The 25,000-nt window shown below is 40.6% G+C and overlaps 1 protein-coding gene across 1 annotated transcript in view; it reads left to right on the plus strand.

Moving 5' to 3' along the window:
• ankfn1a (ankyrin repeat and fibronectin type III domain containing 1a) overlaps nucleotides 1-25,000 on the plus strand; it is a 108,229-nt gene that overhangs the window by 14,846 nt on the left and 68,383 nt on the right. Inside the window, 2 exon segments of the mRNA XM_088069649.1 lie at nucleotides 2,376-2,647; nucleotides 23,795-23,832. Coding sequence (XP_087925775.1) covers nucleotides 2,376-2,647; nucleotides 23,795-23,832 — 310 coding nt within the window.

Here is a 25,000-nt window from a genome sequence, read left to right on the forward strand (position 1 = left end):
GACTCAAAATTTAAGACCCGGGATTGTGTTGTTCAGAGGTCGAGCAGGTCGACAAAGAAACGGAGGATTGGCAGTTACACTTTACATGTTTCAGTTGAATTACAAGCAAACAAAAAAAAGTCTTATCACGATATTTTTTTTCATATCAGTCAATATTGAAATCTATCACGATATACATCAAATCGGTGTTTCTGTCGAGCTTAAAGGTTCCTTTGACTCCTCAGTGAGATATGAAGATATCATCAGGTTAATTGTGGTCTGTTTTTTGTCCTCATAGTTCACTGACACAGTGTCATGTGACCATGGTGTGTTGGAGTGTAATAAACATATGATTTATTATTATTTATTAAACTTTCCAGCATTATATAAAAATGAAAAGCTCCATCTTAAACAAACTTCAGGTAAATTGAAGCACATTGTGCTGATAATAGTCCAACCTCTCCTGACTGCAGGACTCTGACTTCAGCTTCTGTCAAACTTCTGTGCTGTTAATCATTTTACTCAGGAATTAAAAACTTTGGTGCTGTGAGGAGAAGCTGCGCTCTGTTTGTCTGTCTCACTGCGCTGCTGTCGGACCATCAGCTGTTTGATCCGCCATGATGAGATGCTGTGGCTGTCAAACACTCAGCTGTTCTAGAATAAAAGTCGTTCACTTTTTTACATGATTGATTAACACCTTTGCCCTCTTGGTGTTTTGGTGTGAGATTTTCCTCGGTGTCATGAGAAAGTGAGACAGAGCCCAAAAGTGTGAGATACACGGCAGATTGGATTATTTTTCAATTAATTGTCCAACACTGCTCCTTAAAAAATATTGTTCCCATTTTATTACATTACATTTTATTACAACTTGGCCACGGGTCCAGATAGGACAAAGTTTTGGTCCGGATCCGGATCTGGACCGCAGGCTGTCAGACATGTCTGCGCTGGAGCGGACATGTCCGATAGATCGTAAAATTCCTGGAGGGACAGTCTGTGGCGACCCAGTTCCTTCAAAATAAAAGCATAGCTGTAAAAAAACATGCAGGGGTCCCACACTGTTTTATCTCTGAGCCTCCTCATGCAGATTTAATGCAGCAGCTCACGTCGTCAGCTGGCCTGCAGCCTGACACCTGATAACACACACACACACACACACACACACACACACACACACACATACACAGAATGAATGGAAACAGGAAACCAGCAGAATAAGTCGGAGGTTCTGTGTTGAAAGTAAAGAGAAGCGCTCAAATTTGACTTTGTAATGTGACGTTTTGAAATCTCTTCAGTCGTCAGCGTCCGTCTCTGTAACCTGCAGCTGCTTTTTCATCTTCACCTTCTTATCTTTCATCTTTACATCTGACTGACGGGAGACTTTAGCCTTTGCTTTATTATTTATGACTCTCAGCAGAATCCTGTAACAGAAAATCCTCAAAGAAAAAACTTATACAATATGGTTTTAGTCCTTGCAGATATATTATTATGCAATCAATTTTTGTTTCAATGCGGAAAATTATCACAAAAGTATATGTTAAATAATTAATTCTTAATATAAAAATAAAAAATTTAAAATAAATAAATAAAAATAAAAAATAAATAAAAATTTCTGCACAGAATAATGGATTCCAACAACAGGAATAATAACAGATATGATGTTTATCACAACAGTATTTACCTATCATGATAATATAATATTTAGTTATCACTCAGCCCTTTAAAGATATGCAAATTATATATAACCCTTTATTTAATTCGGTTAGTCCCATTGAGATTGAGATCTCATTTACAAGCGAGAACTGAGTATATAATAAAACCATAAAACAAACCATTTAAAATGTACAATAATAATCATTGTAAATAAAATAATGCAAAATAATTTTAAAAAGAATCATAAATTAAAATAAAGTCATGTAATAAAATAATTAGTCAATTAAAACAATTTAAAATATCCAATATCAATCATTGTAAACAAAACAATGGAAAATAATTTTTTAAAACATCATAAATTAAAATAAAGCAATGTAATACAATAATGAGTCAGTCAAAACTGTGCAGAATATTAATCACTGTAAATAAAATAATGTAAAATTATTTAAAATAAAGCAATACAATACAAAAATGAATCAACTAAAACAACTTAAAACAGTCACAATTAGAATCAGTCAGGATTTTATCTAGATTATGTAATTATCTACATTTATGATAACATACATATTTACAAACACTGAAAATCTGTTCTTTAAGGGGAAAAGTATTTGATTTATTGTATGTGATAAAATATGTCCTTTTTGTACCTGTTCAAGTGTGTGTCATGTACTCTGTGTGTGTGTGTGTGTGTGTGTGTGGTGTACGGTGTACAGTAACAGCAGGGTGTCTCTGGTTTCTCTCTTCAGGTTCGGTGCAGCGAGACTTCTGGTCACCTGATCCGTCTCCGGTGTCGGGGGGGAAGAGGACAGGAGGTGGAGGAGGAGGAGGAGGTGGTGTCGGTGCGAGGAGCCTTCCCCTCGCTGATGGAGGCGGGGCGGCGTGGGGCAGCGACCGGGCGGCCCTGAGGAAAACAGTTTCGGTTGATGACCGACTGTTGCAGCCGACGGTGGGAGCGCAGCCGCACCTGAGACTGCTGAGTCGGCTGGAGAGAGGCAGGAGGAAGCTCCACAACATCCATGTGAGTTTATCCTTTAATCTGCAACTTTCTGACCTATTTATTTATTTATCTATCTATTTATTTATTTATACTTAATTAAGTAATGTTTGTGTTGGAAACAGCAACATCTTTGTTGTAGTCCAAACATAATGGCCTCACTTCGCCACAGAGGATGACAGCTTCAGATTTTGGGATAATATCTGAATGTTTGTTTCCAGAAGTAGTTGAAATCAGATCTGCACGTTAATTTGCGTCTTACGTAGTTAGATGTTTTAGGACTTACTCATTTCTTTCTATTTTTGTCTACACATAATCAGTTTAGTTCAGCAACACATGTTGCTGCTGGTGGCATCATACAATTCCTGCAGAGCATTTTTTGAATTTGCATCAGAGTCTTGTGTCCATTAGGCTCTGAACAAGGTCTGTCCTTCCAGTGCATTGCATTGATCTGGGATGTTAGGGGTTAACAATGTCTCTGTAAAGACGTGCAGAGCAGTCTCTGATTCGTTGCTGAGTGAACCTCAATCTCATCCACTTTATTCTCCTGCGAGCGGACATTAGCCAGAAGGATTGTTAGAAAAACAGCTCTCGATCAGTCGGGTCAGCCTCGCCCTGATGCCGGCTCTCCTCCCTCTCTTCGTCTTTCGGTTTCATTTCTCCCCTCTGGTCTGACTGGCCACTCGGCCTATGCCATTGTAGATCCTCTCGTGGTCTGCTGCGTTCAGTCCAAACTCCACACAGCTTTTCCAGATGTCGATAAGAACTTCTCTGTCGCAGAAAAGTCATCAGAGGGGCCATGGAGTCGAGAAAATATTTTTAAAAAAAGTAGCAAGAATTTGAGGAGCGACAGGCTGCTGCATGTGCACGCGCTGCTGCTGTCATAGCAACATCCATGTGCACAGTGTGGCTGGGAAATTAGATCTGAGAGGGTTAAAAAGGCTTTTCTTTCATTCAGAGTGGTTAGTACAACACATGGAAGTGATGCTGTTAAATAAACTCAATTCCAGCTCATCCAGTTTATCTCTCTGTACTGGAGACTGGTTTGTTTGTTTGATACCAGCTTTTATTTGAGAATCAACAGCGTATTCAGACACAGTTTCTTCTTTGCTGTTAGGTTTTTAATTGTCCTTTTAATTAATTTAATATTTTGTATTGTGTAATTTGCTCTTATGTAACGCTATTTCATGTTGAGAGCTCGATTGTTTCAAAGAGGGATTGTTCCCTGTTGACTCTCGGAGGTTAAACTCTCTTGACTTCTCATCGTCAGGAATCGTTGGTTGGATGTAATCTGCTTGTGTTGTGTGTTTGTTTTCTGTCGCGTCGTACGGAGCGTTTTAACTCCGTTCTAACCCGGACTCATTGAACCTCTCCATTTACGCACTCATGTTTGCAGTGAGTCAGAGGCTGACACACAGCCGACTCTCAGGCCCGTCAGGCTGCACTACAGATGGATGAATGCATCGGCTCAAATTAGAAGCTTTTACCAAATTCAAAACTTGTTCTGCGCTCGGCTGCGAGCCGCTCTGAAGGACAAAGAACTGAAGAATTTGACGTCAGAGCCGTAATCACATTGAAAGCTCTGATGGCTCAGGAGCAAAAATACATACCGAGCTGCTGCACCTCCACATCACAAAAGAGCAGCAGAAGTTTTATTTAGACCACAGTTAATTCTCATGATGTTTTGTGATTACAGAGTAATGTATTTGCTGAAAACACTTTAATTCTGTTGTAATCTCAAGAAAACACAAGCCTATTGTTTTCCGAAAGAAACAAAAGGTTTTTTTCTCCAATGTCGTCTCTTACAGTGTTTTTTAACGTCATCAGAAGGATGAAGAAATGCTTTCTGCTCCAGCTTTAGTGTTTTCATCTAACAAAGGCCGGTTAAATGACGGGTAAAATTCTCGTCTTCACATATAATATTACAAAACACAACTAACAGAGAAAATAAAGTTATTGCAACTTGGCTTCTCTCAGCTTATGTACGTCATTTTTTAAGGGGATCTTTCTGATAACGTATACGCTTATGCAGTACTAATCGCTCTCAATCATCACTTATCACCCACTCTTAGTCGGGGAGCTCCCGTGCACAGTGCGCAGGCGAGGTCGTGACTTTAAAAAAATGTAGAAATCAGGTGCCAGACTGGAAGCAGCATGAATTTCATAAAGAACAGAAAAAATGCAAATATAAGGAGGCAAAACACAGACCAGACAAAGCTTTCACATTCGCTCGTAACCAACAAGTTCTGCACAGTTTACCTTGAAACAGAAATATAGTTTATTGCAGGAGACACTAAGAAATGTAGTTTTGTATAATTTTGTAGATGAATGTTACTGATAATCATTAATATATCCCAGGCTGTGATTATCAAAAAAATCTACTTGGCATGTAGTATACTGAAAATATTAAATTTTTTGTGTTGTTTTTTTAAAAATTTTAAAAACATGACAAAAACATCACAAGTTAAAGTGTTAAAATTCTGAAAATGAATGAATATTTAATTTTTTGATTAATGTAGAATATTTTTCATAGCGTTATTTTGAAAAGCGCATTTTGTGTGCAGAGCGATATGAGCGATATGACGCTGCACAAAATATAAATATACATAAAAATCAGTGTTGCTGCTAATCACTGACATATTCTAGGCTGGATAATTTGCATGCAGCATATTGAAAAATAATTTGTTTTTTGGTGTTTTTTCATCAAAAAACATAGTGTTTATGTGGAGTATAGCAGTCTGGAAACAGCACCATCGAAAGAGCAGACAGACTTCCAGCTGCTACGTGGAGACACATTTCTTTTTTTGGTGATATTTGTTGTTCAAGTGAGTGGATCCCGCGTGATTTTTGTTGTTGTTGATGAATCAGCGATGCGGCTGTGATGTGGGCAGGACTGATGCATCTGATGAGTAAAACAACACAGTGTGTGACTGCTGAGTTGCTTTTTAAAGCGCCGAGTGGGTTTCAGGAGGATGTGACTGAGTTTTATTTTTGTGATTCTTTGAAGGTCGAGTTTGTCTTACATCATCTGTGGCAGATTGTCACTATTTTCTGTAATCTTCCATTTGTCCCTGTTGTTAGGGAGAAGCCTCCGTTACTGACTGTAGATCAGTAAGCTGATTTTTTTCAAGTTCGTTTTGAGCCAAATCTGCTTTTTATATCTACTTTTTCTTTTTAAGTATAAAGTGGAATCTGATGTGTTTGTGATTTGTCTCTATCAACTTTTTTGTGTCATTTTCTTGGATAGCTTTTGTTGAATGATTCCCCGCCAAAGCTGTGAAGATGAATTTCATCTCAGAAAAACAGCAAAGAGAATCAATGAGAGGAACAAAGAGAGCATAAATGAAAAGCACAATAAAGACGCAAAGACACAACAATGAGTGACAAAGACAGAATAAAAAGAAAGATTTTAATGAACTGTGTCAGTATACCCGACAGTATAACCAGAAAATCACTGAATTTTATATTATACTGATTTTTATAGACGACTGAACCTCGGTTTCCAAAAAAGAAAATTCAAGACACAAAAACGACTGACTCTTGATCGAAGTAACCGTAAAAAACTGTTCTACGCGACAGAGAAAGTCGATAAAATCACGACTAAAATTACATAAAAACCCTCAAGTTTCAAAGGTTTAATATGGACTTCGAAACTACTTTGTAAAGCAAAATAATGAAATTTTAAACGTGATTAACCCTTTGAAACCTGGAGCGACATCACTTTTCTTATCTCGTGCCTTTCACAAGTATTTTAAAGCTTTGATTCTGTTTAGAAAACGAGATGAAGATAAAGGCGATGAGTACCTTGTAAGAAATGTTGCAAGAAATTGGTAGATTTAAAAAAAAGGAGAAATGTTTAGGGAAGAAAGAACGAAGCCATGGAGAAAATGTACACATGATATTATGATTTCACAATTCCATATTTAAAAGTATGCTGCAGGATTATTGTAAGTTTTAAAAGTACTTTTCCCAAGTCTTGCTTTTTAAAAACTAATATTCAAGTCATAGTCTCGTACTTTCACTGAGTTTTGGTTCTTTTTTTCCATCTTTATCGCCCCTTTTTTGTGTTTTTGAAAGAAATCAAGATTATTTGCTCAGATTTCAAAGGCTTAATGAAAGATAAAAAAGTTTGACAGCTCCAGTTGTATTGCTCGGTGGTTGAAGTTGTGCTCCAACATTTTGTGCCGGTGCTCCTAAAAGTTTTAGCAGGCAGAATGAGTCCTACAAGTAAACGAGTAAGACAGGAGCCCCGACAGCACCGTCACATTTTCACCCCATTAGTGTTAAAAACAGCCAAAAACAGCAACCTTTTCTTCCCTCCGTCGCCCTGTAACAGTGAGTTTTCTGCTGTGACTGCAGAGCTTCAGTCTGTAACTTTGAACCTGATGGGAGTTTTATTGTTTGAGGGTTTTTCCCTCTGCACGGATCGAGGCAGTTTTGGAAAATCGTGCTTCAGTTCTTCCTGCGTCGAGGCTGTGTGGTAATAAAAGCAGCTATTTCACTGTTGACTGATGGCTCTGCTTCTCCTGTCGCCGCCTGCAGAGCCCGATTGATTTATTTCTGTCCTCCTCTAACTCGTTTTTCTGGATCTCTGAGCCTCGGCCGTCACTCTGAGCGACCGCAGTCCCGGTGAATCACGGTCCGAGCGCTGTGCTATCCGTGAGTCACTCAGAGGGAAAGTTGGTGAAACACATCATTACGGCACACCGGCTCTGTAATCTGCAGTCATTTCCCACGTTTCCTCCCGCTCGCTGCTTTTCTGAGTCCGTGAAACGCTCCACCAGATAACAGTGATTACAGGAAAAGTTCACTTTTGACCTGCTGATCGGTGACGTCGTGTTTGGAGCCAGATGCCAACAAATCTGTAGATACACCACCACCAAAACTGTGACAGAAATGTGCATCCTTTTCATCAGATTAACCCTTTAAAACCTGAGCAAAAATGGCTTGATTTATTTCACAAACATGGAAAGAAAGCAAAGAGCAACTTAACAAGAAATGATCCCAAAATCAGTAAGATTAGTAAAAAGTCACAGTAATATTACCTAAAAAAAAAAGCAAAATTAGAAAAAAAAATGTAAAACTGAATAAATAAATAAGGAAATCACCTGGAAAAAGTAACGCCAGAAAATGTCTGGGACGCCCAACATCTATATTTGTATATATGTGTGTATATATACACATACAAAAAAAACAAAAAAATGTAATTGGTGTAAAAAAAGACTAAAACCTAAACGGAATTGGTGTAAAAAGATCAGAAATGTTACTTTTAGGCCATATCGCTCAGCCCTAGCCTGAACCGAAACTGTGTGTTTGTGTGTGATCGGGGTTTTTGGGTCCGATCAGCTCTTAAACAAACTGAAAGAGTCTCTTCCTTCTCTCAGATTTTCCTCGTGTCCTCGTCATCGTCTCACCTGCAGCTACCAGCTAAAACCGCGTTTGTCAGCGCGAGGTGTTCACGTTCTCACCGCGTATTTTCTTTTTATGAATGCTAGTTTTTGTGTTGATGTGTGTGCGTCATTTTGACATCAGTCTCTGTTGTTTTGTGTATTCAAAGCGTCCTAGACTGCAACTTCCTGCTCCGTACATGCAAAGCAGAGAAAGCAGAGAATATAATACATTTTGTGATCTGTGAGTCACGTTTTTATGCTGTCAGTGTTTCTCCGTTTCACCTTGAAGGGAGATGAGCTTTTATTGTTTTTGAGTCAATTATCAGAATAGTTTTGTGTTGTTTCTCGGCTGAATATTTCTGTTCGTAATGAAGAAAGTTTCTCAGCAGGGGGTGTGAATTTCGGAGCAGAACAGGAGCAGACGCGTGGCATTGTTAAAGCTTTCGGTGAAGGTTTATAAGACGTTTAAAAACAGAAGTGCAGCTGGCGTCCTCTCAGCCCGCTGACATTCTGCTCCGTCGTCTCAGTAAATAATAAATCTCCAGGCAACGCAGGCAGCCAAGTGACAGCGCAGAGACAGAGACATCCCGCTGTCTTCGTCCCGTCACTCTGTGGAAAATCCTCCCAGCAGCTCCTGGGGGTGTTTACCTCTCCGCCGCTGTAAAACAGAGACACAGTTATTTTTGTGGAAAGTTTGTCTGCAGGGCGGAGGGACGCAGCAGGTGGGGGACAGCAGCAGAGCGGCGTTGCATTATGCAGGACGGTGTCACTTCATCACAGAGCCGCTGCAGCTCGTTAAAACCCTCCGGAGACTCGGCTTCGGCTCCACCTGCACCAACATGATCAATACACTTTCTGTCCACATGTGACTCCCAATGCCACATTTCACCGCTGCTCTCCGTTTAAATGATTCCCCGTTCACGAGTCCACGTTTTCCTGCAGATATTCCTCCAGTTTGGTTTCAGCTCCACCAAACCGAGTCTCCTGAGAAACACGTCATCTCCCCGAGGCTGTTTTTATTTCTCCCTCTGAAGGCGTCGCTGCATAATTTATACGCTAAATCAACATGAGGCCTCACAACGGAAACAGACGGTGCACATTGTTTTGTGTTTTTGATTGTTGTGTGACAGATGAGTAATTATTTTTGGTTAGCTTTGAGAGAAAATACTCAGCGTGATGACGCTGCGAAAGCTGAGCCAGGTTTTGCCAAACTTTAGGACACCTGGACCTCGTCCTTGAAGTTCGTCCTAAGGAGTCACAAATTATCAGTGACACATTTTTGTGCTTTAAAGTTCAGCTATGCAGTTTTGTGGAAATGGCAAAAAACCCCACTTTGTCCACTTTGCATGTAGTATGTTGAACTTTTTTTTTTCATCTGAAAACATATCATGGCAAAAACTTGGCATTTAAACAATTTAACAATTCTGAAATTAATGAATATTTGGTATTTTTGATTAGGACTGATGTTGGTTAAAAAAATAAACTCAATAAAAATAGAAAATAATATTAATATATAATATATTTTAAAGCTTGTTTTGAAAGGTGCATTTAGTGCGCAGAGCGGTACGAGTGTGTGTGTGTGTGTGTGTGTGTGTGTGTGTGTGTGTGTGTGTGTGTGTGTGTGTGTGTGTGTGTGTGTGTGTGTGTGTTTCAGATATTTCAGCTGTTTGTCTCCAACAGCTCCAGCAGGGGGAGAGCTCCTCTTCTTCTCCTCTGCTCACCACCTCACCTCCTAACACCTTCTCCTCCTTTCCTTACCTCCTCTCCTCACCTCCTCCTCCTCCTTTCCTTTCTGTCCTCACAACCTCACCTCTTCTTCTCTCCTTCTCTTCTCTTCTCCTCTACTCTCCTCGTCTCCTGTCCTTCTCCCCTTCCTCTCTCTTTTACTCTTTTCTCCTTTCATCATTCCTCCCCTTCTTTCCTTCCCTCCTCTCCTCTTCTCAACACCTCAACTCTCCTCCTTCCCTCCTTGTCTCCGTCCTCATCTCCTCTCCTGCCCCTCTCTTTTCTTCACCTCCTCTCGTCCTCTCCTCTCCTCCTCCTTTCTTTCTGTTCTCTCTTCACTTCCCTACCTCTTCTCCTCCTCCCCTCCTTTATTCATGCTTTTCCTCCTCTCCTCTCCTCTCCTCTCCTCTCCTCTCCTCTCCTCTCCTCTCCTCTCCTCTCCTCTCCTCTCCTCTCCTCTCCTCCTGTGTTTTGTTTTGGCTCTCAGGTCCAGTAAATAAATAATTTTAGGTCATATTCTTTTTTTTTCCTCTGAGGATTTTAAATCTGCGGTGGAAAGTTTGAGCCGAGCCGCGACAATTTAATCAGAGTGTCTCTGAGCCGCCAGCTGTCGGCGTGCGCCTCCTCCATCAGTGTTTTACTGCCGGAGGAGATCCAGGCAGTAAATTGACCTGCTGATGCAGACAGATACTGTGAAACACACGATTAATCTGAGAAAAGACGACTTTCTGAGGAGCGCTGTGTGTGTGCGTGCGTGTGTGTGTGCGTGTTCGTGGCAGAAGCGATCAGCTCGTGGCAGAGGAGGCGGTCATCGTTCATCTTTCTAATAGATGTGCTGACCCCGGTTGTCGCTCTTCCTGAGTCAACAGGTGCATTTCCACAGAATTCCGACGCTGAAAAACACTCGAGGCGAATTCGCCTGAATCAGGACAGACGAGAGTTATGATACACCTTTATTTTATCTTTCTTTTTTATCGACAACACCGCGGCTCCCACGCTTTTACAGCAAAGCAACGTCTGCACAAGAAGCCTCGCCGCTCTCTGATTATTTCATTGATAGTTTGAGGAGGTCTGAAGAGATGAGCTCTAACACGATTGACCAATAAAAAGGAGAAAATCTGAACGAAAATTTGTTACCATTGCAAATGAGATGAAATGCGTCAGAATTTGCATGTTTTTCTTTGCTTTAATCCTTTAAAACCCAAAGAAATTGACCAGAATTTTTTATCAAGAACATAAGAAGCAGGAATGACCCAAAATATGGAAAAGAATTTAAGTTTCCAGAAAATTAACTGCAAGTTTGCAAAAAAGGAAAAAAGTAAAAACAAAAAAGAAAATGACCTGCAAAAAGTGCCAAAAATTTAAAAAAAAAAAAAAAAAGCAATAATAATAAAATAATATAATTTTAAGTACGTTAAAAATTGTACTACTTTGTTGATTTTTTCCCTCTACATTAAAAAAAAACAAACAATACTTTTCACATATTTTTTGGGTGTTTTTGTCTTTAATTGATGGTCAGCACAAGTGTGAAGGGGGGAGAGAGAGGTGGGATGACATGCAGCAAAGGGCCGAGGCTGGAATCGAGCCCGCGGCCGCTGCAGCGAGGACACAGCCTCTATACGTGGGGCACCCGCTCTATCCACTGAGTCACCGGGCGCCTCTTCTTGTCACCTTTTAATTAATTTCTTGCGTGACATAATTGCTCATTGCCTTTTTTCCCGCGTTTTACTAAGTAAATAATCTGCTCAGGTTCCAAAGGGTTAAATGCTCGTAAAAAGTGTCTGAAAGCAACAAAAGTGATGGAAACAGCTGCACATTTCATTTTCCTAGAAAGCACGACATGACCTGCTCCGTCTGTGATTGGCTGCTGCTCGCTGTTAGTTGGTTCGGTAACTTTTGGGCAGGAGGACTGCCTCTGATTGGCTTACCACTGCAGGGTGGGTCATGCTATCCCTAGAAAATTAATGTTTAAATTAATACAATTTTTAAAAACATCTTTTCCTGCAGGATTTAGTGACGCACCTCCATGAACTCTGCCTGTCTCGGCGCTCGATCATTTTAAATTAGAGACACTGAGTAAGTAACAGCAGGCGGCTTTCTGTTAAAGATTTGAACAAAACTTAAGCAATATTTTCCAAATGTCTGTTAAACGTAACGTGGAGCGGACTGTTTTTCCACTGAGTGATGCTGCACGACTGCTCCTGTGATAACATCCCAGTAACCATGGCGATGGATGTTCAAAACATTAGCAGCTTTATTTCTATTGCAGCCACCAAACTAGCCTAATTATTTCCAATCCAAGGCCACGTAGGCGTGTTATGCTGCTACTCAAAACAACTCGGACAACAAACTGCAGACCTTAATTAAAAGATTTACAAATATTAAACCTAAAGCAGCACGAGCTTCAAGAGGATTCAATTATAATTCGGAAAATAATAATAAGAACGATTATTATTATTAGAGTAATGATTGATCAAAATTAGTAGATTTAGAGTATTTTTTAATGTCCAGAGAAATAATAATAATAAAATAATAAAATATTTGATATTTTAAGCACTTCTTTTTTACTTTTTTGTCTTTCACTTAGATTTTTTTCTCTTCTAATTTTCGGGGGGTAATTTTCTTGTAGTTAATTTTTTACATTACATTTTGCATCTTTTTTTTTTTTAAAGTTTACCAATTTGCGTAGGTTTCAAAGGGTAAAACAATTAATTAATTTCATAATTTGATAATTCCATGAATCCATGATAATATAATAATCATTATATTATAATTTTTGTTGACTGATGGGTTGATCAGAGGGCGGGCGGACTGACGGTCCATTAGTGACGGACGAGGTGACGCGAGGTGAGAAGATGGCAGCCGGCGCCTGTTTTCTGTCACGGGGGCCACATGGAATAGAAATACATGTTCCATACATAGAGTCCAGCACAGGAGGGATTTGTGCGCGTCCTGTTTACTCGTACATTTTTCTCAGGCCCGTCTTTGTACACAAACACTCACAAACAGCGGCACAGTGGTGTATTAAGCTGCCGTGCTCCCGCGGGGCTAATCATATCAGGCACAAGTCAAGCAAGTCTTTCTGAACATCCATTAAGCTGCTGCGCTGCACCAAATCCTCCATGAATCACCCCACCGTGAAATATTAGCTCCATAAATTCAGCCTGCCATCTTATTAAGACTAATCCCTTAAAAAAACATGCTGCGGAGCGGATGATTGGTGCCTCTGCCCCTCCACCTCCCTCCACCTGAGGAGTGTGTGTGTGTGTGTGTGTGTGTGTGTGTGTGTGTGTGTGTGTGTGTGTGTGTGTGTGTGTGTGTGTGATATGAGAGGGCTGCGTAAACAAATGAGGAGGGCTGCAGCCGCTGATGTGTGACTGCAGACTGAAGCTGAAGGATTCCTGCGCTCCGTCAGGCTCTGCAGAGCTCAAACTCCAGCAGCTAAACACACAACTGAGAGTGAGAGACTCACGATTACTCTCATTATCCATCAACCCCGCAAACGATCCTGTAATGAATCAGTTAACTGTTTGACCCCTTAAAGCCCGAGAAAACTGGCGAATCGGCTAGACTTTTTTCCAAAAACACAGGAAGAAGGCACTGAGAAGCTTAAGAAGAAATATCCCAAAATTTAGCATTAAAAAAAAAGAAAAAAGAAAGTAAAATATTTCTTTTTGCAAAAACATGGGAAGAGGGTATTGAGCAGCTTAAGAATAAGCCTAAAAAACAGCAAAATAAAAGCAATGTAAAAATGTTTTCTCCAAAATAATGGGAAGAAGGCATTGAGCAGCTGAAAAAAGAGGAAGCCAAAGAAAAGAAAAGATTAATTAGTCGGAAAAGTATTTTAAGTCTTCAGCCACGTTTGAATGTTTAGTAAAACGCTGTGATGAGGCGCTGCAGAAATTTGACTTTTTGATGCCAACGTTTAGGATTTAATCACCTTGAATATTTAAATAGTTTCTTGGTTGTGAGGTTGTGGACAACAAGACAGTCGAACAACTTGAACGGGTTTAAAGATACAGACTGTCACTGTTCTGTAAAATTAAGACCAGGATCCCTCTGACTGTTGTGCGTGTTGATAATTGGCTGTGAAACCAGTAAGTAAATGATTAATGACTCATGTTTTTTGGTTCCCTTCATGCATATTTATCACTTTATAAACATGAAGCTGTCAGATTTCTGCTTGATCTCCAGGGACGATGACATTCGTCATCAGAAATGAATCACATAATAAATGAACAAACATTTGATAATCAAAATTGATGATTAATTTTCTGAACAAATATCAGTCATAAAATTCAGTATAGTTTTTTATTTCAAACATAAAGGCACTAGTGAACCCTTTGAAACCTAAACAAACTGGCTTGATTTCTGTTGAAAACATGGGAAGAAGGCAATGAGCAACAGTTGAAAGAAACATTTTTTTATCAAATTGCTCATTGCCTTGTTTCCCATGTTTTTGAACGAGATCTCAGAAATGTGCTCATGTTTGAACAGTCTAAACACTTGTGAAAGGCGTCTGGAAGCAGCACAAGAAAAATTATGTTGATCCAGGACTCAAGGGGTTAAAATAATGAAGTACTTCTGTGTAAAACTAATAAAATGTAAGTACCAAGACAAAACTACAATGGATGAAAAATCCTCAAAATCTGAGTGTAATAAGTGTTTCAGAGAAAATGCATAAAGCTTTAAAAAACTAATTTCAGTATTGGTGTAGTTCATTTCAAAAACAGAGAAAAATTATCATGAAGAAAGTTATAAAGTTCAGAAAGAAGAGTTTAAAAAAATGAGAAAGATGAACCTCTTTCTTGGATGATTGGGAATAACACGATTCCTGAAATACCTGGAGTTCGTCCCACACCAGCTGCTGGAGGAAACTCCCAACACAAAAAGTTTTATGGAAAAAAGAGACGATTTTTCTTCGACAGCAACTCGCTGAACTCCAACTGACATTTCAGCGTTCCCACATATTCAGTAAGTCGCTTATTTATGGGAATATTTTGAAACAAACATGAATCCTAATTTTTGGTTCTGTAGGATGCATAGTTTTGGTTGACAGTGGACCTGAGCTCTAAATCAGAGCTTAAAGGTGTATGACAGTGTCTCTGCTCTGTGACTGAACGTTTAAGGGAGATTAATGTGATTTTCCACCTCACTGCGCGGCGAGTTTTACTGCTGCTGCCGTTAGCGGAAAGATAAAACCTCCAGTGTCTCCAAAGGGAGCAGCTGTGTGAACTCTGATAAATGTCCTCAAGTGATGTCACTTGAGTCAGCGTTGATTAAAGTTCATGAGGACAACTTTTTCAAGAAAAGCGCTTCTTTACAGTTATTTATATTTAGCTTTATTTGCAGTTATAGATATTTATACTTGATGCAGATTTTGACATTTGGCTCTGTTCTGGGATCTACCTGCCCTTCCACGTGCTTTCGTGGAAAGCGTTAAGCGGGAACAGCACACGTTCCTGCCCTTCCTGTGCATGTGAGGAAAGCCTGAGGCAGGGAGAGAAGCAGCAAAATGCTCAATGCTCAATTTTTCAAAGTACAAAAATCTGGAGTCAGAGAGAAATGACACCCGCTGCTCATCTCTGCTGCACAACACAGTAGCTGCTATAAGCACAACACGCCATAATCTACCACACATCTGTCAGAGGGAGAGATGCACTGTGGGTAATGTAGGCGCCAGGTTTTAAAAAGGAAGAAGAATGTGCAGAACAAAAAAGACATTTCTGGTTCTGCAAAGGGCTGGGTGATTTAAAATCATATCTTAATATTTCAATAAATGTTGTGATACACCATAAATCTCGATATTTTGAAATCTCCTCTAAACTACTGACATACAAATTTATTAAATGAACTTCAGTTACAAATAAAGTACCTGCTGCCATATAAATAAAGTTACATAAATTACTACTACTTCTTCTAACTTTATAGTTGTTGAGCTGTAGAGGGCAAAATTAACCAAAACTGACAACCAAACAGAAAAAAGAAGGAGATACAGATTTCATCTGCAAAAATCTGTTTATTGAGAGAAGAGGGTCCTTAAAAGACCACCAACAGACAAAAAAACACTAAAAACTTCACCATCTTCCTCGCCTCACTCCTCGTAAAGACCAGTGGTCTGTCCTCTGGTGTGCGGTGACCAGCACAGCCTGATGGGGGCGCTCCTGCGGCTCATGTCAGCGTACACGGTGTTCACACGCAGCTCCGCTCTGACCGCCGCCAAAGTCCAGCGAGCGTCACCCAGCCGATGCCCACGCCAGTCAGCTTGTCACTCACCCGGTGGGCGAGCCGGCCGGCCAGCGCTCAGAGGTGCCAGAGCCGGCGGCCGCTGCCAGGAGGGACGGCTCAGCCTCCCCCGTCCGCAGGCTCGCCGCCCGGCACATGAATGCTGGCATTGGTGCGCTAATTAACCCGCGGAGAGGCCAACAAGCCCGCTACAGTTCAGCCTCGGACTAATATCAAAATAAAGCCTTGTTCAAATTAGCAAGGTGAAGTGAGAAGTAGAGGGGAGAGGGGGAGGGGGAGGGGAGTCAGCTGTCTGCGGTCAGACCAGATCGAGAGTGTGTGTGTGTGTGAGTGTGTGTGTGTGTGTGTGTGTGTGTGTGTGTCAGAGTGAGAGGTTATATTAGTTCAAATTAGTGGTACAGTGGTGAAGCTTGCCAGGTAGATTGACTGTGTGTGTGTGTGTGTGTGCGTGTGTGTGTGTGTGTGTGTGTACAGATTGTGCAGCACTTACGTGACAAAATGAAGTCTACATTAAAGCTGCGTATCTGTGGCTGACGTGATGATGGTTAATTATTTACACTATAAATACTATCTTTACGCGCACTGATTGACTCTCAGTCCGTGTTCTCGTGACGTTCTCCAGATGTCCGTTCCTAAGTTCGGATAAGAAGAGAACTTGAAACTGTCAGAGATGATTATTCAAATAGGGTTCAAGTTGATTTTAGTTTTTTTTTTTGACAGCTAAATCTTGTTTGATGCATCTGATCTGGGTATTTGTTGCTCTTTTGTGTAACAAAAGTGTATTGTGATGGTAATCTGAACCTCAAGGCTGCAGGATTATTTTTATGCTTTTGCGCCGGGCGTGTTCAGGTTGTCGGCCTCATTCTCAGGAAAACATCTCAAGAGAATTTCTTGAAATTTGGCACAAACATCCATTCAAGCTCAACAATAACCTGGTTCGATTGTGATGGTCATGGGTCAGTGTGACGGGGCTCCCAGGCTCATGAAACTGCTGGAGAAGTTAAAAAATTTAAAAAAAAAAAAATCCAGGCCTGGAAAAGTTATAAAAATATATTGTTCTGGCTAATATTTAAATTATATTCATGAAATACCCAAAACATGTCTAACATTGTGCAAAATCCTCAGCGCAGCGGCCTTGGTGTTTTGTGAAGTACCCCTTTGTGTCGGCGTCGTCTGTTTTCACATGCAGCCACTTGGCAGCAGGATTGTCTGACCTGCGAGTTAAAATAGCGAACACGAGCAGTTTTCTTATCCACAAACGTCTGGGAAGTGTCTTTAAAGGCCCACCCATTTTACCCTCTAAAAAAGTCATGGAAATGGAGTGAAATGTATGGAAAATATATGGATTAGTTAAAACAGTCTGTTTAAAATGTGTTGGAAACCTGCTGTGACCTCTTTTGTCTTATTCTTGTGAATATATGAAAAACACCTGTGGAGGCTGTGGCTCGAGAGTCAGAGCAGGTCATCCTCTAACGGGAAGGTTGGCGGTTCGATCCCCGGCTCCTCCAGTCAACATGTCGAAGTGTCCTTGGACAAGATACTGAACCCCACATTGGGTTTCTGTGTGTGTGTGAGGCTTCCAGGTAGCATGTGATCACCACGAACTCTCGTTGGGCAAGAACGCATACGTGAACGAGCTTTGATCGGGCCCAAAAAATCAGGCCCGAAATTATATGAATGCGAACAGTTTCTGTCCAAGCCCCACCCACAGAAGCCTCAATGGAAAAACCTGCTGTAAAAATAGGCCCATTGTATATCACATTTTATATATTGTAAAATAACTACTTTTAATGTTGCGTGTTTCCTCTTCTTCTCTTCCGTATGTTTGTCTGTCATCTTGTGTGTGACGGGTTCGGTAAAGCAGACAGCGCCTCTCAGTGATGCAGCGCGTACATCACCACCCTCCGCTGCTTGTTACACACGTATCTTCCACTGCCGTGACGTTTGGTCACTTTCGGTCTCTCTCTCCACCCTCTGTCTCTCTGTCCCTCTTGATTCGGTCCATTAAAACTTCTGCAACTGTGCCATTTAAATATGAGACAGTTCATCAGTTTAATAGAAATAAATAAAAAATGATAATTCAGCGAGAACCTGACCTGATTTAAGCCCGAGGAAAAGTGAGAACTTACAGCCCCGAATCAAAGTTCTAATACACTCACACCGAAATTTGGGATTCAGTGTCCTGACCAGCGACACTTTTCCGGAGATCAAACCATGTTTTGTCTTCTCAGCGTGAACGTCAACATGACGGAGGTGGAGAACGAAAATGCAGCTTGTGTTTGTTTTTGTCTTGTAAGAGCATCCTTGTTGTCAGATTAACCAGCTGTCACGATGATGTTTTGTTCTCCCAGTGCAGTCTAACTGGTTTTGTAAACTGGTCCCAGTAGCTGCTGGATGAAGTTCCCGCTGTGGCACCTGGAAAAAAAAGAAGTCATAAAAAGTTAAATTTCCTGTCGCTGAGTGCAGAGAGAGAGACGGTGTGTGTTCTTACATAAGGTCTGGTTCTGCTAACAGTCGTCTCTCTGTGGACACACACCGGCCCCCGAGGGCCCCTGGACGTCCCTGGGGACACACACACACACACACACACACACACACACACACACACACACACACACACACACGGCCTCTGGCTGGGACCTTTATGACTCAGGAGTTTTCAGGAACAAAGAGCAGAAGAAGTGTTTTTACTCGTGAGGTTTCTTGTGTGGGGTTTTTGGATTTTATACTGAAATCGTGTATCTGTTCTTGTTTAAAATGTGCTGCAGATATGATCCTTTTTAACATTAAAAAGACAATGGACCTTTTATAATTTGGAAGTTGAAATAACCAGTAGCTGCATATCGAATGTTAAAAGTCACCTTTGTGGCAGTAAATCGGTTATTTGTAATTTCAGATTTCTGTATTAGTTGTTACAAATGTTACAATCTGGATATAATCAGATTTATTGATCCTTTAAAAGCAGAGCAAACTGGTTTGATTTTTTTCAAAATCGGGGAGGAGGCGTCAAGAAACTCAACAATAAGTGCTTTAAAAACTTAGCAAGAAATTAGTAAAAAGGTTGGGGAAAAAATCCTTGAAATTAAGAGAAAAAACAACAGCCAAAGAAAGAAAGAAAAACAAAAACAAAAAAAGAAAATTACCTAAAAATGGCTCAAAATTAAAAAGTATTCATTTAGTGTTTTTTTTAATGCAACAGAAAAATAAATAATATTAATATAAATTGTTATATGGTTTTCTGGACCTTTTTCCTTATTTTCTTGGATAATTTTGCTAATCATCCCCTCTTTTTTAAAACTAATATTTAGGCAATTTTCTTGTCACGTTACCAATTTCTTGCAATTTGAGGGACATGTTAGCTTGAGAAACGTGTCTGATCACAGCACACAAAAAAAAGACGATCCAGGTTTTGAAGGGTTAATAAGGCGTTTGATTAAAGGCTCTGAGTCGGCAAACTGTTGATTATCACAAACAACAAAAAAAAGCATCCGTCACAGAAGCTGCTTTCATATTTTCAAAAAGACGTGGACACATTTCTCAGAAACATCTGTGTGATTTGAAAGTCTCTGTTGGATTGAGCCGTGTTGATGTGCGAGCGCGTCCGCGCAGCAGGAAGTAGCCAATCATCATCATCTCTGTGGTGATGCACCTGCAGGGCACGCTCCGTCCAACGTGCAGCCGTGACAGGCATCCAGCCAACAAGCAATCACAGCCTCACAGCGACTAATCCGAACGCTTTTATAAAACACGAGCGGTGGGGCTCGGCTCATCTGTGCACAAATTGGTCCACATGTCACATTTGTCATGTTTGTCATGCCGGAGCGTCGGCGGAGAAGCATCGCACCGCGTGCAGCTTTGTGACGGTTCAGAGTACAAACAGGAGAGAAAGTCGGTGAAGGTTCGTCCTTGGAGCCAGACAAAGTGTCAGGAAATTAAAATGTGCTTCAGACTGACTCAGAGTTTGTAGAAAGAGGAAGAAAGAGTGAAGGTGACGGATAAAAACTCTGAGCGGAGGCAGATGGAGTGAGAGGACGGCAGAGATGAATAAGTCAGTGACTAACAGATGGAAACTGAAACATGAAGACGTGTTTGGTGCCCTCGCTGTGGGTCCAGGCTGCACACGGGATCACGGCGGTCCTGACAGACATCACAGCTACCGCGAGGTCGATGAATTCGTCACAATCTGTAATCAAACTAAATTACTTTCGCTCTGCATCAGACTCTTTTCAAAGCACTATGCAGCGCGCTCTTTCAGTCAGCCATATGTTAAAGCAGCACGTTTCTGTGCAACCGTTAATTTATCTGAACGTCTCAACAAAAACCAGCAATATTACGAGAATAAACTCGTAATATTACGAGTATAAAGTTGTAATATATTGAGAGAAAAGCTGTATTTTTGTGTGTGTGGGTTGGGATGTTTATTTTGGTTTTTTGGTTAATTTTCTTGAACTTTTTTTCAACGTATTTCTTGCTAATTTTGGGGTTATTACTTCTTAAGTTCCTCGTGGCCCTCCTCCCATGTTTAGAAACCATCAGAAACCAATTTTCTCATGTTTTAAAGCGTTAAGACACATTTTTACCAAGATGTTTTTGAAGGGCGAACTAAAGAAAAGTTTTCCTCCCTCCTGCAGTTTGTTCTCAGAGTCGTACTGAGCGCGCAGACCTTCTCCTTTACAGCTGCTGCAGTGAACAGTAGAGCGGCGGGTCCTCGAGTCTGTCCCATGTTGAGATGATTTACGGCCGGCCCTGTTCTGATTTCTGTGAATATCACCGTAATGTTCACAGTTTTCTTTCAGAGGTGCCACTTGAGTTGTGTGTCTCGCTCTGATGGCTTCTTGCCTTCTAAGTGGTTTTTGTTCGGCGCTGAACGCTCCACGCTGTGAGGTGTACAGCCGCTCGCTGGCATCAATGAACAGTCAACAGATTTCTCCCTGTGAGTTGAGCGATTGTCTTATCTCGGGGCCGGCGGGGGGGAAACCATCCGTCTGCACCAGAGAGCGACAGCGCCAAAACGTCCCGCTGCTGCCCTCATCACGATCCAGATGCAGCTGATCGGAGCAGGGCCGGAGCGAGAGCTAAACGTGAGCAGAGGAGAGGAGGCTGCTGCCGTTTACAGTCAGTTTCTGTGCCGGAGAGTCCGACAGAGCCGCACGCTCAGTGTGAGCAGCGATAATGACAGGAATCTAAAACACAGGCAATCAGAGAGGACGCCATGTTCCTGTCTGGGAGAGCCGAAGCTCAGCGAAGTGTTTAAAATGTCAGTGTGTCAGACTAATGGATCTGACCGTTTAAATCCATTACGGTCCCGTCCTAGCACTCACATCAAACAGGAGAACACCAAGTTACAGATGGAGACTGTCCTCCCACATACGACTACCTTTTTTAATAGCATTTTTTAAGTTAAATACACAAATACGAACAAACCAATAACATGTAAACATTGTTAAAAAAAGACTATATATATATCTATAGCTAGATAGTGTTTTTTTTATATGAAGACAAAGACAGAAAAATAAACAATAAATAAATATGCATAATACTAATTTACCATTGAGGATCATTCATAAATCATTCGCAGATCTCAAATTATTCAAACTCATAGGTTGATAAATAGAGTGATGTTAATGATCATGTTACAGAATAACTTAATGTTATTTATTGATACACATTGGATATTATTATGAAATAGCAGGTGAGACAAATAGAGAAGATAAAAAAGAAGAAAAACTAAACATTCTTAATGATTTATTCTCATAGTAATCTCTATTTCATATGTTTCATTCACAAGATCTTTATATATATGTATATATATATATATATATATATATATATATATATATATATATATATATATATATATATATATGTATATACTGTATATGCTGTCCATAATATTTATGATGGGAGCGAGGTAGAAAGTCAGGTTATGTGGAATAAAGAGCAACAAAGTCTGAGAGGAGGTTGGTGGACAGATAGGTCAAACAAACACAGGACTTAAACCCAGGAGACTGCTGTTCTTCAACGTCCGCCCGACTCAAACCATGATCTGTTTTTTTTTGGTGCAGCTGCTGATCTTTCCTGACATTAACAAAATGTTCTTTGCGTGTTAACCTCACTAAACCTGTACCATATTTAAGATCAACACTTTTATTTGTGATTTGCTTGTTAATCTGGCGGTGTTTGACACAAACTCCTCAGAGTTTCATGTTCGGTGGCGGAAAGAGAAGCCTGAGAGATGAGAGCTGACAGCATGGCGGTGACCTGCAGAGATGTCAGTGAGCAAACAGCAGCAGAGGACAAAAATGGATGCAGTAATGTCCGTGTAGAGACACAGATATGGCGGCTCCCTGCACGGCCCTGCATTGTTTTTGCATCTTTAGGCCTTTAGTGCCCCTGAGGTGAGGAGGAGGAGGAGGAGGAGGAGGAGGCCTCTGAGAGTGAAAGTGAGCACTTGTGCACAGACGGCAATTTCCCCTCACAGCGTTGTTTTCGGTTGTCAAGGCAACGGAATATTTTCACCCCGCGCTGCACGAACCCCTGCCATTCCTCCATCAAATCAAAGCCCCCACTCCTCCACCCGCCGCATCCTTCATACATGACACCACCGATCAAACACACTTCACTTCCAAGGTCGAGACGCAGCGGTGGCTACTTCAGCCTGCAGGAGGAGCGGCGGTTTATAATCTCTGCTGTTATTCACCAAAAAAACCTTTCACAGCATTCATCCTCCCACACACGCCACTAGTTTGATTTACTTCAACTTAATATTTTGTGGTTTGAAACGGGAACACAACACTTGTTTTGCATAGATTTCTCATTTATTTATTTCTAAGAATTTTTATCTATTCATCATGTTTCAGTCCGAAAGACAAAGGTCAGTTTCTGCATCCAGTATTTACTGTTTTACTGGCCTTCGCCTGCAGCAGTTTTCATGTGATCCTTTCCTTGTTTTCTTTTGAAAAACTTTTTCACGGCTTGAAACAGATATTTCCATCCAACCTAAAATCTTTCATCCACAATGCTTTCGCTATCTCTTTAGTAACTTCATCCCCTTTCCCACTGGGCAAAACGCACACTAACACCCGCTAACGTCTGGCCTTTGTATTTTACGGTAAAGGTAACAATCAGCATTCACTTTTTGGGTCAGATGACTCTGTCAAATGATCCTGAAATTGCTAAATACGGGGTGCCACTACTTCAAAATGATTGCAATGGTTTTTCACAAAATTTGACCATAAATCAATAACCATTTGTACAAACATCTCCTGTTCCTGATGTTTCTCATTGTTCTCATGAAAAGATTTAAAATACAAACATATTACGAAAAAAGGGAGAAAGAGACTGAATCAATAACAGATTTAAAAAAAGAAGTAGCCCCTGTAAAGTTATCACTGGCCTCCATGCTGCTTTCATGCTGTGTTTTGGCCTGTCTGTAATGTTAAACGTGACAGAAACAAACAAAAAAAATCATTGCCTGTGTATTTAGTTGATTCTTTGCAATGAAAGCATTGCGTGTTTACACTCTGCCGCAAACACAAACGGCGTTACGATGTAATGATGACACTCATCGTGTGTCAGATGAACACTTGCATCACGGATGTCCTCTCTGTTCCTTTCCTGCCTGATTGTGTCCACTTGTATAAAAGCTGCTGTCTCTGTGGACAGAGGTGTGTTAGTGTTGGACACGAGTGTGTCCTTCCTCAGCAGAAACATCAGTGTGCGGAGGAATAGATGTGTTGTAATATGTGTTTGCGCTCTGCATGATCCTGCATAGAAATGAATGATTTCCCTCTGTGTGTCTCCCTCTCAGAGTCTGGGAACCACGAGCAGATACGACACCAGGAAAAAGTAAGTGCGTCTTTAAGTGTCCTTTTGTCTCCTGAGTAATCTGCAGTCTTTCATCATCCTCGTCTTTTATTGTCCTCTTCATCGTCTGTCTGTTACCCTCACTCTATGTTTTCTGCTCTTTGGCACTGAAATTGAAATATCTCCTGGCGCTGTGAGCAATAAGTCATGATTCAATATAACAGGAGGCATGACCTTTTGCTGTATGTTTTTTTTTTCTGAGGGGAAAAAATATCTCAGAAAACCGGATTATGTCAGTGCCTTTATTGTTTCCATTTTCACTCAGTGAAATTCTGTAGTAGAAATATTTGTATCTGAAGAGAGAAACCTTGAATGCAGTTTTTTAAATGAGTTCACAACAAACTCGGAGAAAAGAAGCAGAAACTCGGGCTGCTTTCAACCCTGTTGAGGGAAAAAAGTTACCTGGTAACTATGGTAACACATATGCTCGTCATATTCCTCATCAACATTAGACATGAAAAGAAGAACCTCAGGTTCAGAATTGTGTTTTATTGCAGAGTACGTTTACGCATACAAGAAATTTGACTGCGTTTTGGTGCAAAACTACTAACACAGAGGAACAATAAAAATATAGTAACTTCAAATAGAATAAGATAAAAACACTTTAAAGAGAATAAGATGTAAATAAGCAAAGCTGTGATGTGCTTTTGTTTATTTTAGCAGCTCTTTCAAAAGTTAGTGAGCTCACAGTATTTATGAAATGAACTGACAGAAAACTGGGCGTTACGGTCATTTCCACGCAAATCTCAGCATTTGTCAATGTGGACGCGATCGAAGGTTACGATCAGATCTCACATCAGGTCTCCGCTCGCGTACGCAAGTTTGAGTCAGTGTGGAGTTACGGTGCCGCAAAGTAAATTTGGTTCAGTTGGAGGATTATTAGACCATTTTTTGACTGGCATCGATGTGTTTGAAGCCTCTCTAAAGGACTATCGACCCGCTCACAGATCACAGTTGCCTGGTTTTGTGGGGCTGGCTCTGTGGGGCTAAATGTGGGACTGGTGAAAAAAAAGTTGTATGTAATTGTTGTAATGAAATATGAAAATATTATAATTATAAATATAGTTTCCTGGACATTTTTTGTCTTTATTTAGACATTTTTTAAACCCTCGCTTCTTTTTTAAAACTATTTTTTAGTAATTTTCTTGTC

The sequence above is a fragment of the Plectropomus leopardus genome, chromosome 19 (assembly GCF_026936395.1).
Source record: "Plectropomus leopardus strain MGB_pleo_1.0 chromosome 19, ASM2693639v1, whole genome shotgun sequence".
In the NCBI taxonomy this organism is placed as follows: Eukaryota; Metazoa; Chordata; class Actinopteri; order Perciformes; family Serranidae; genus Plectropomus; species Plectropomus leopardus.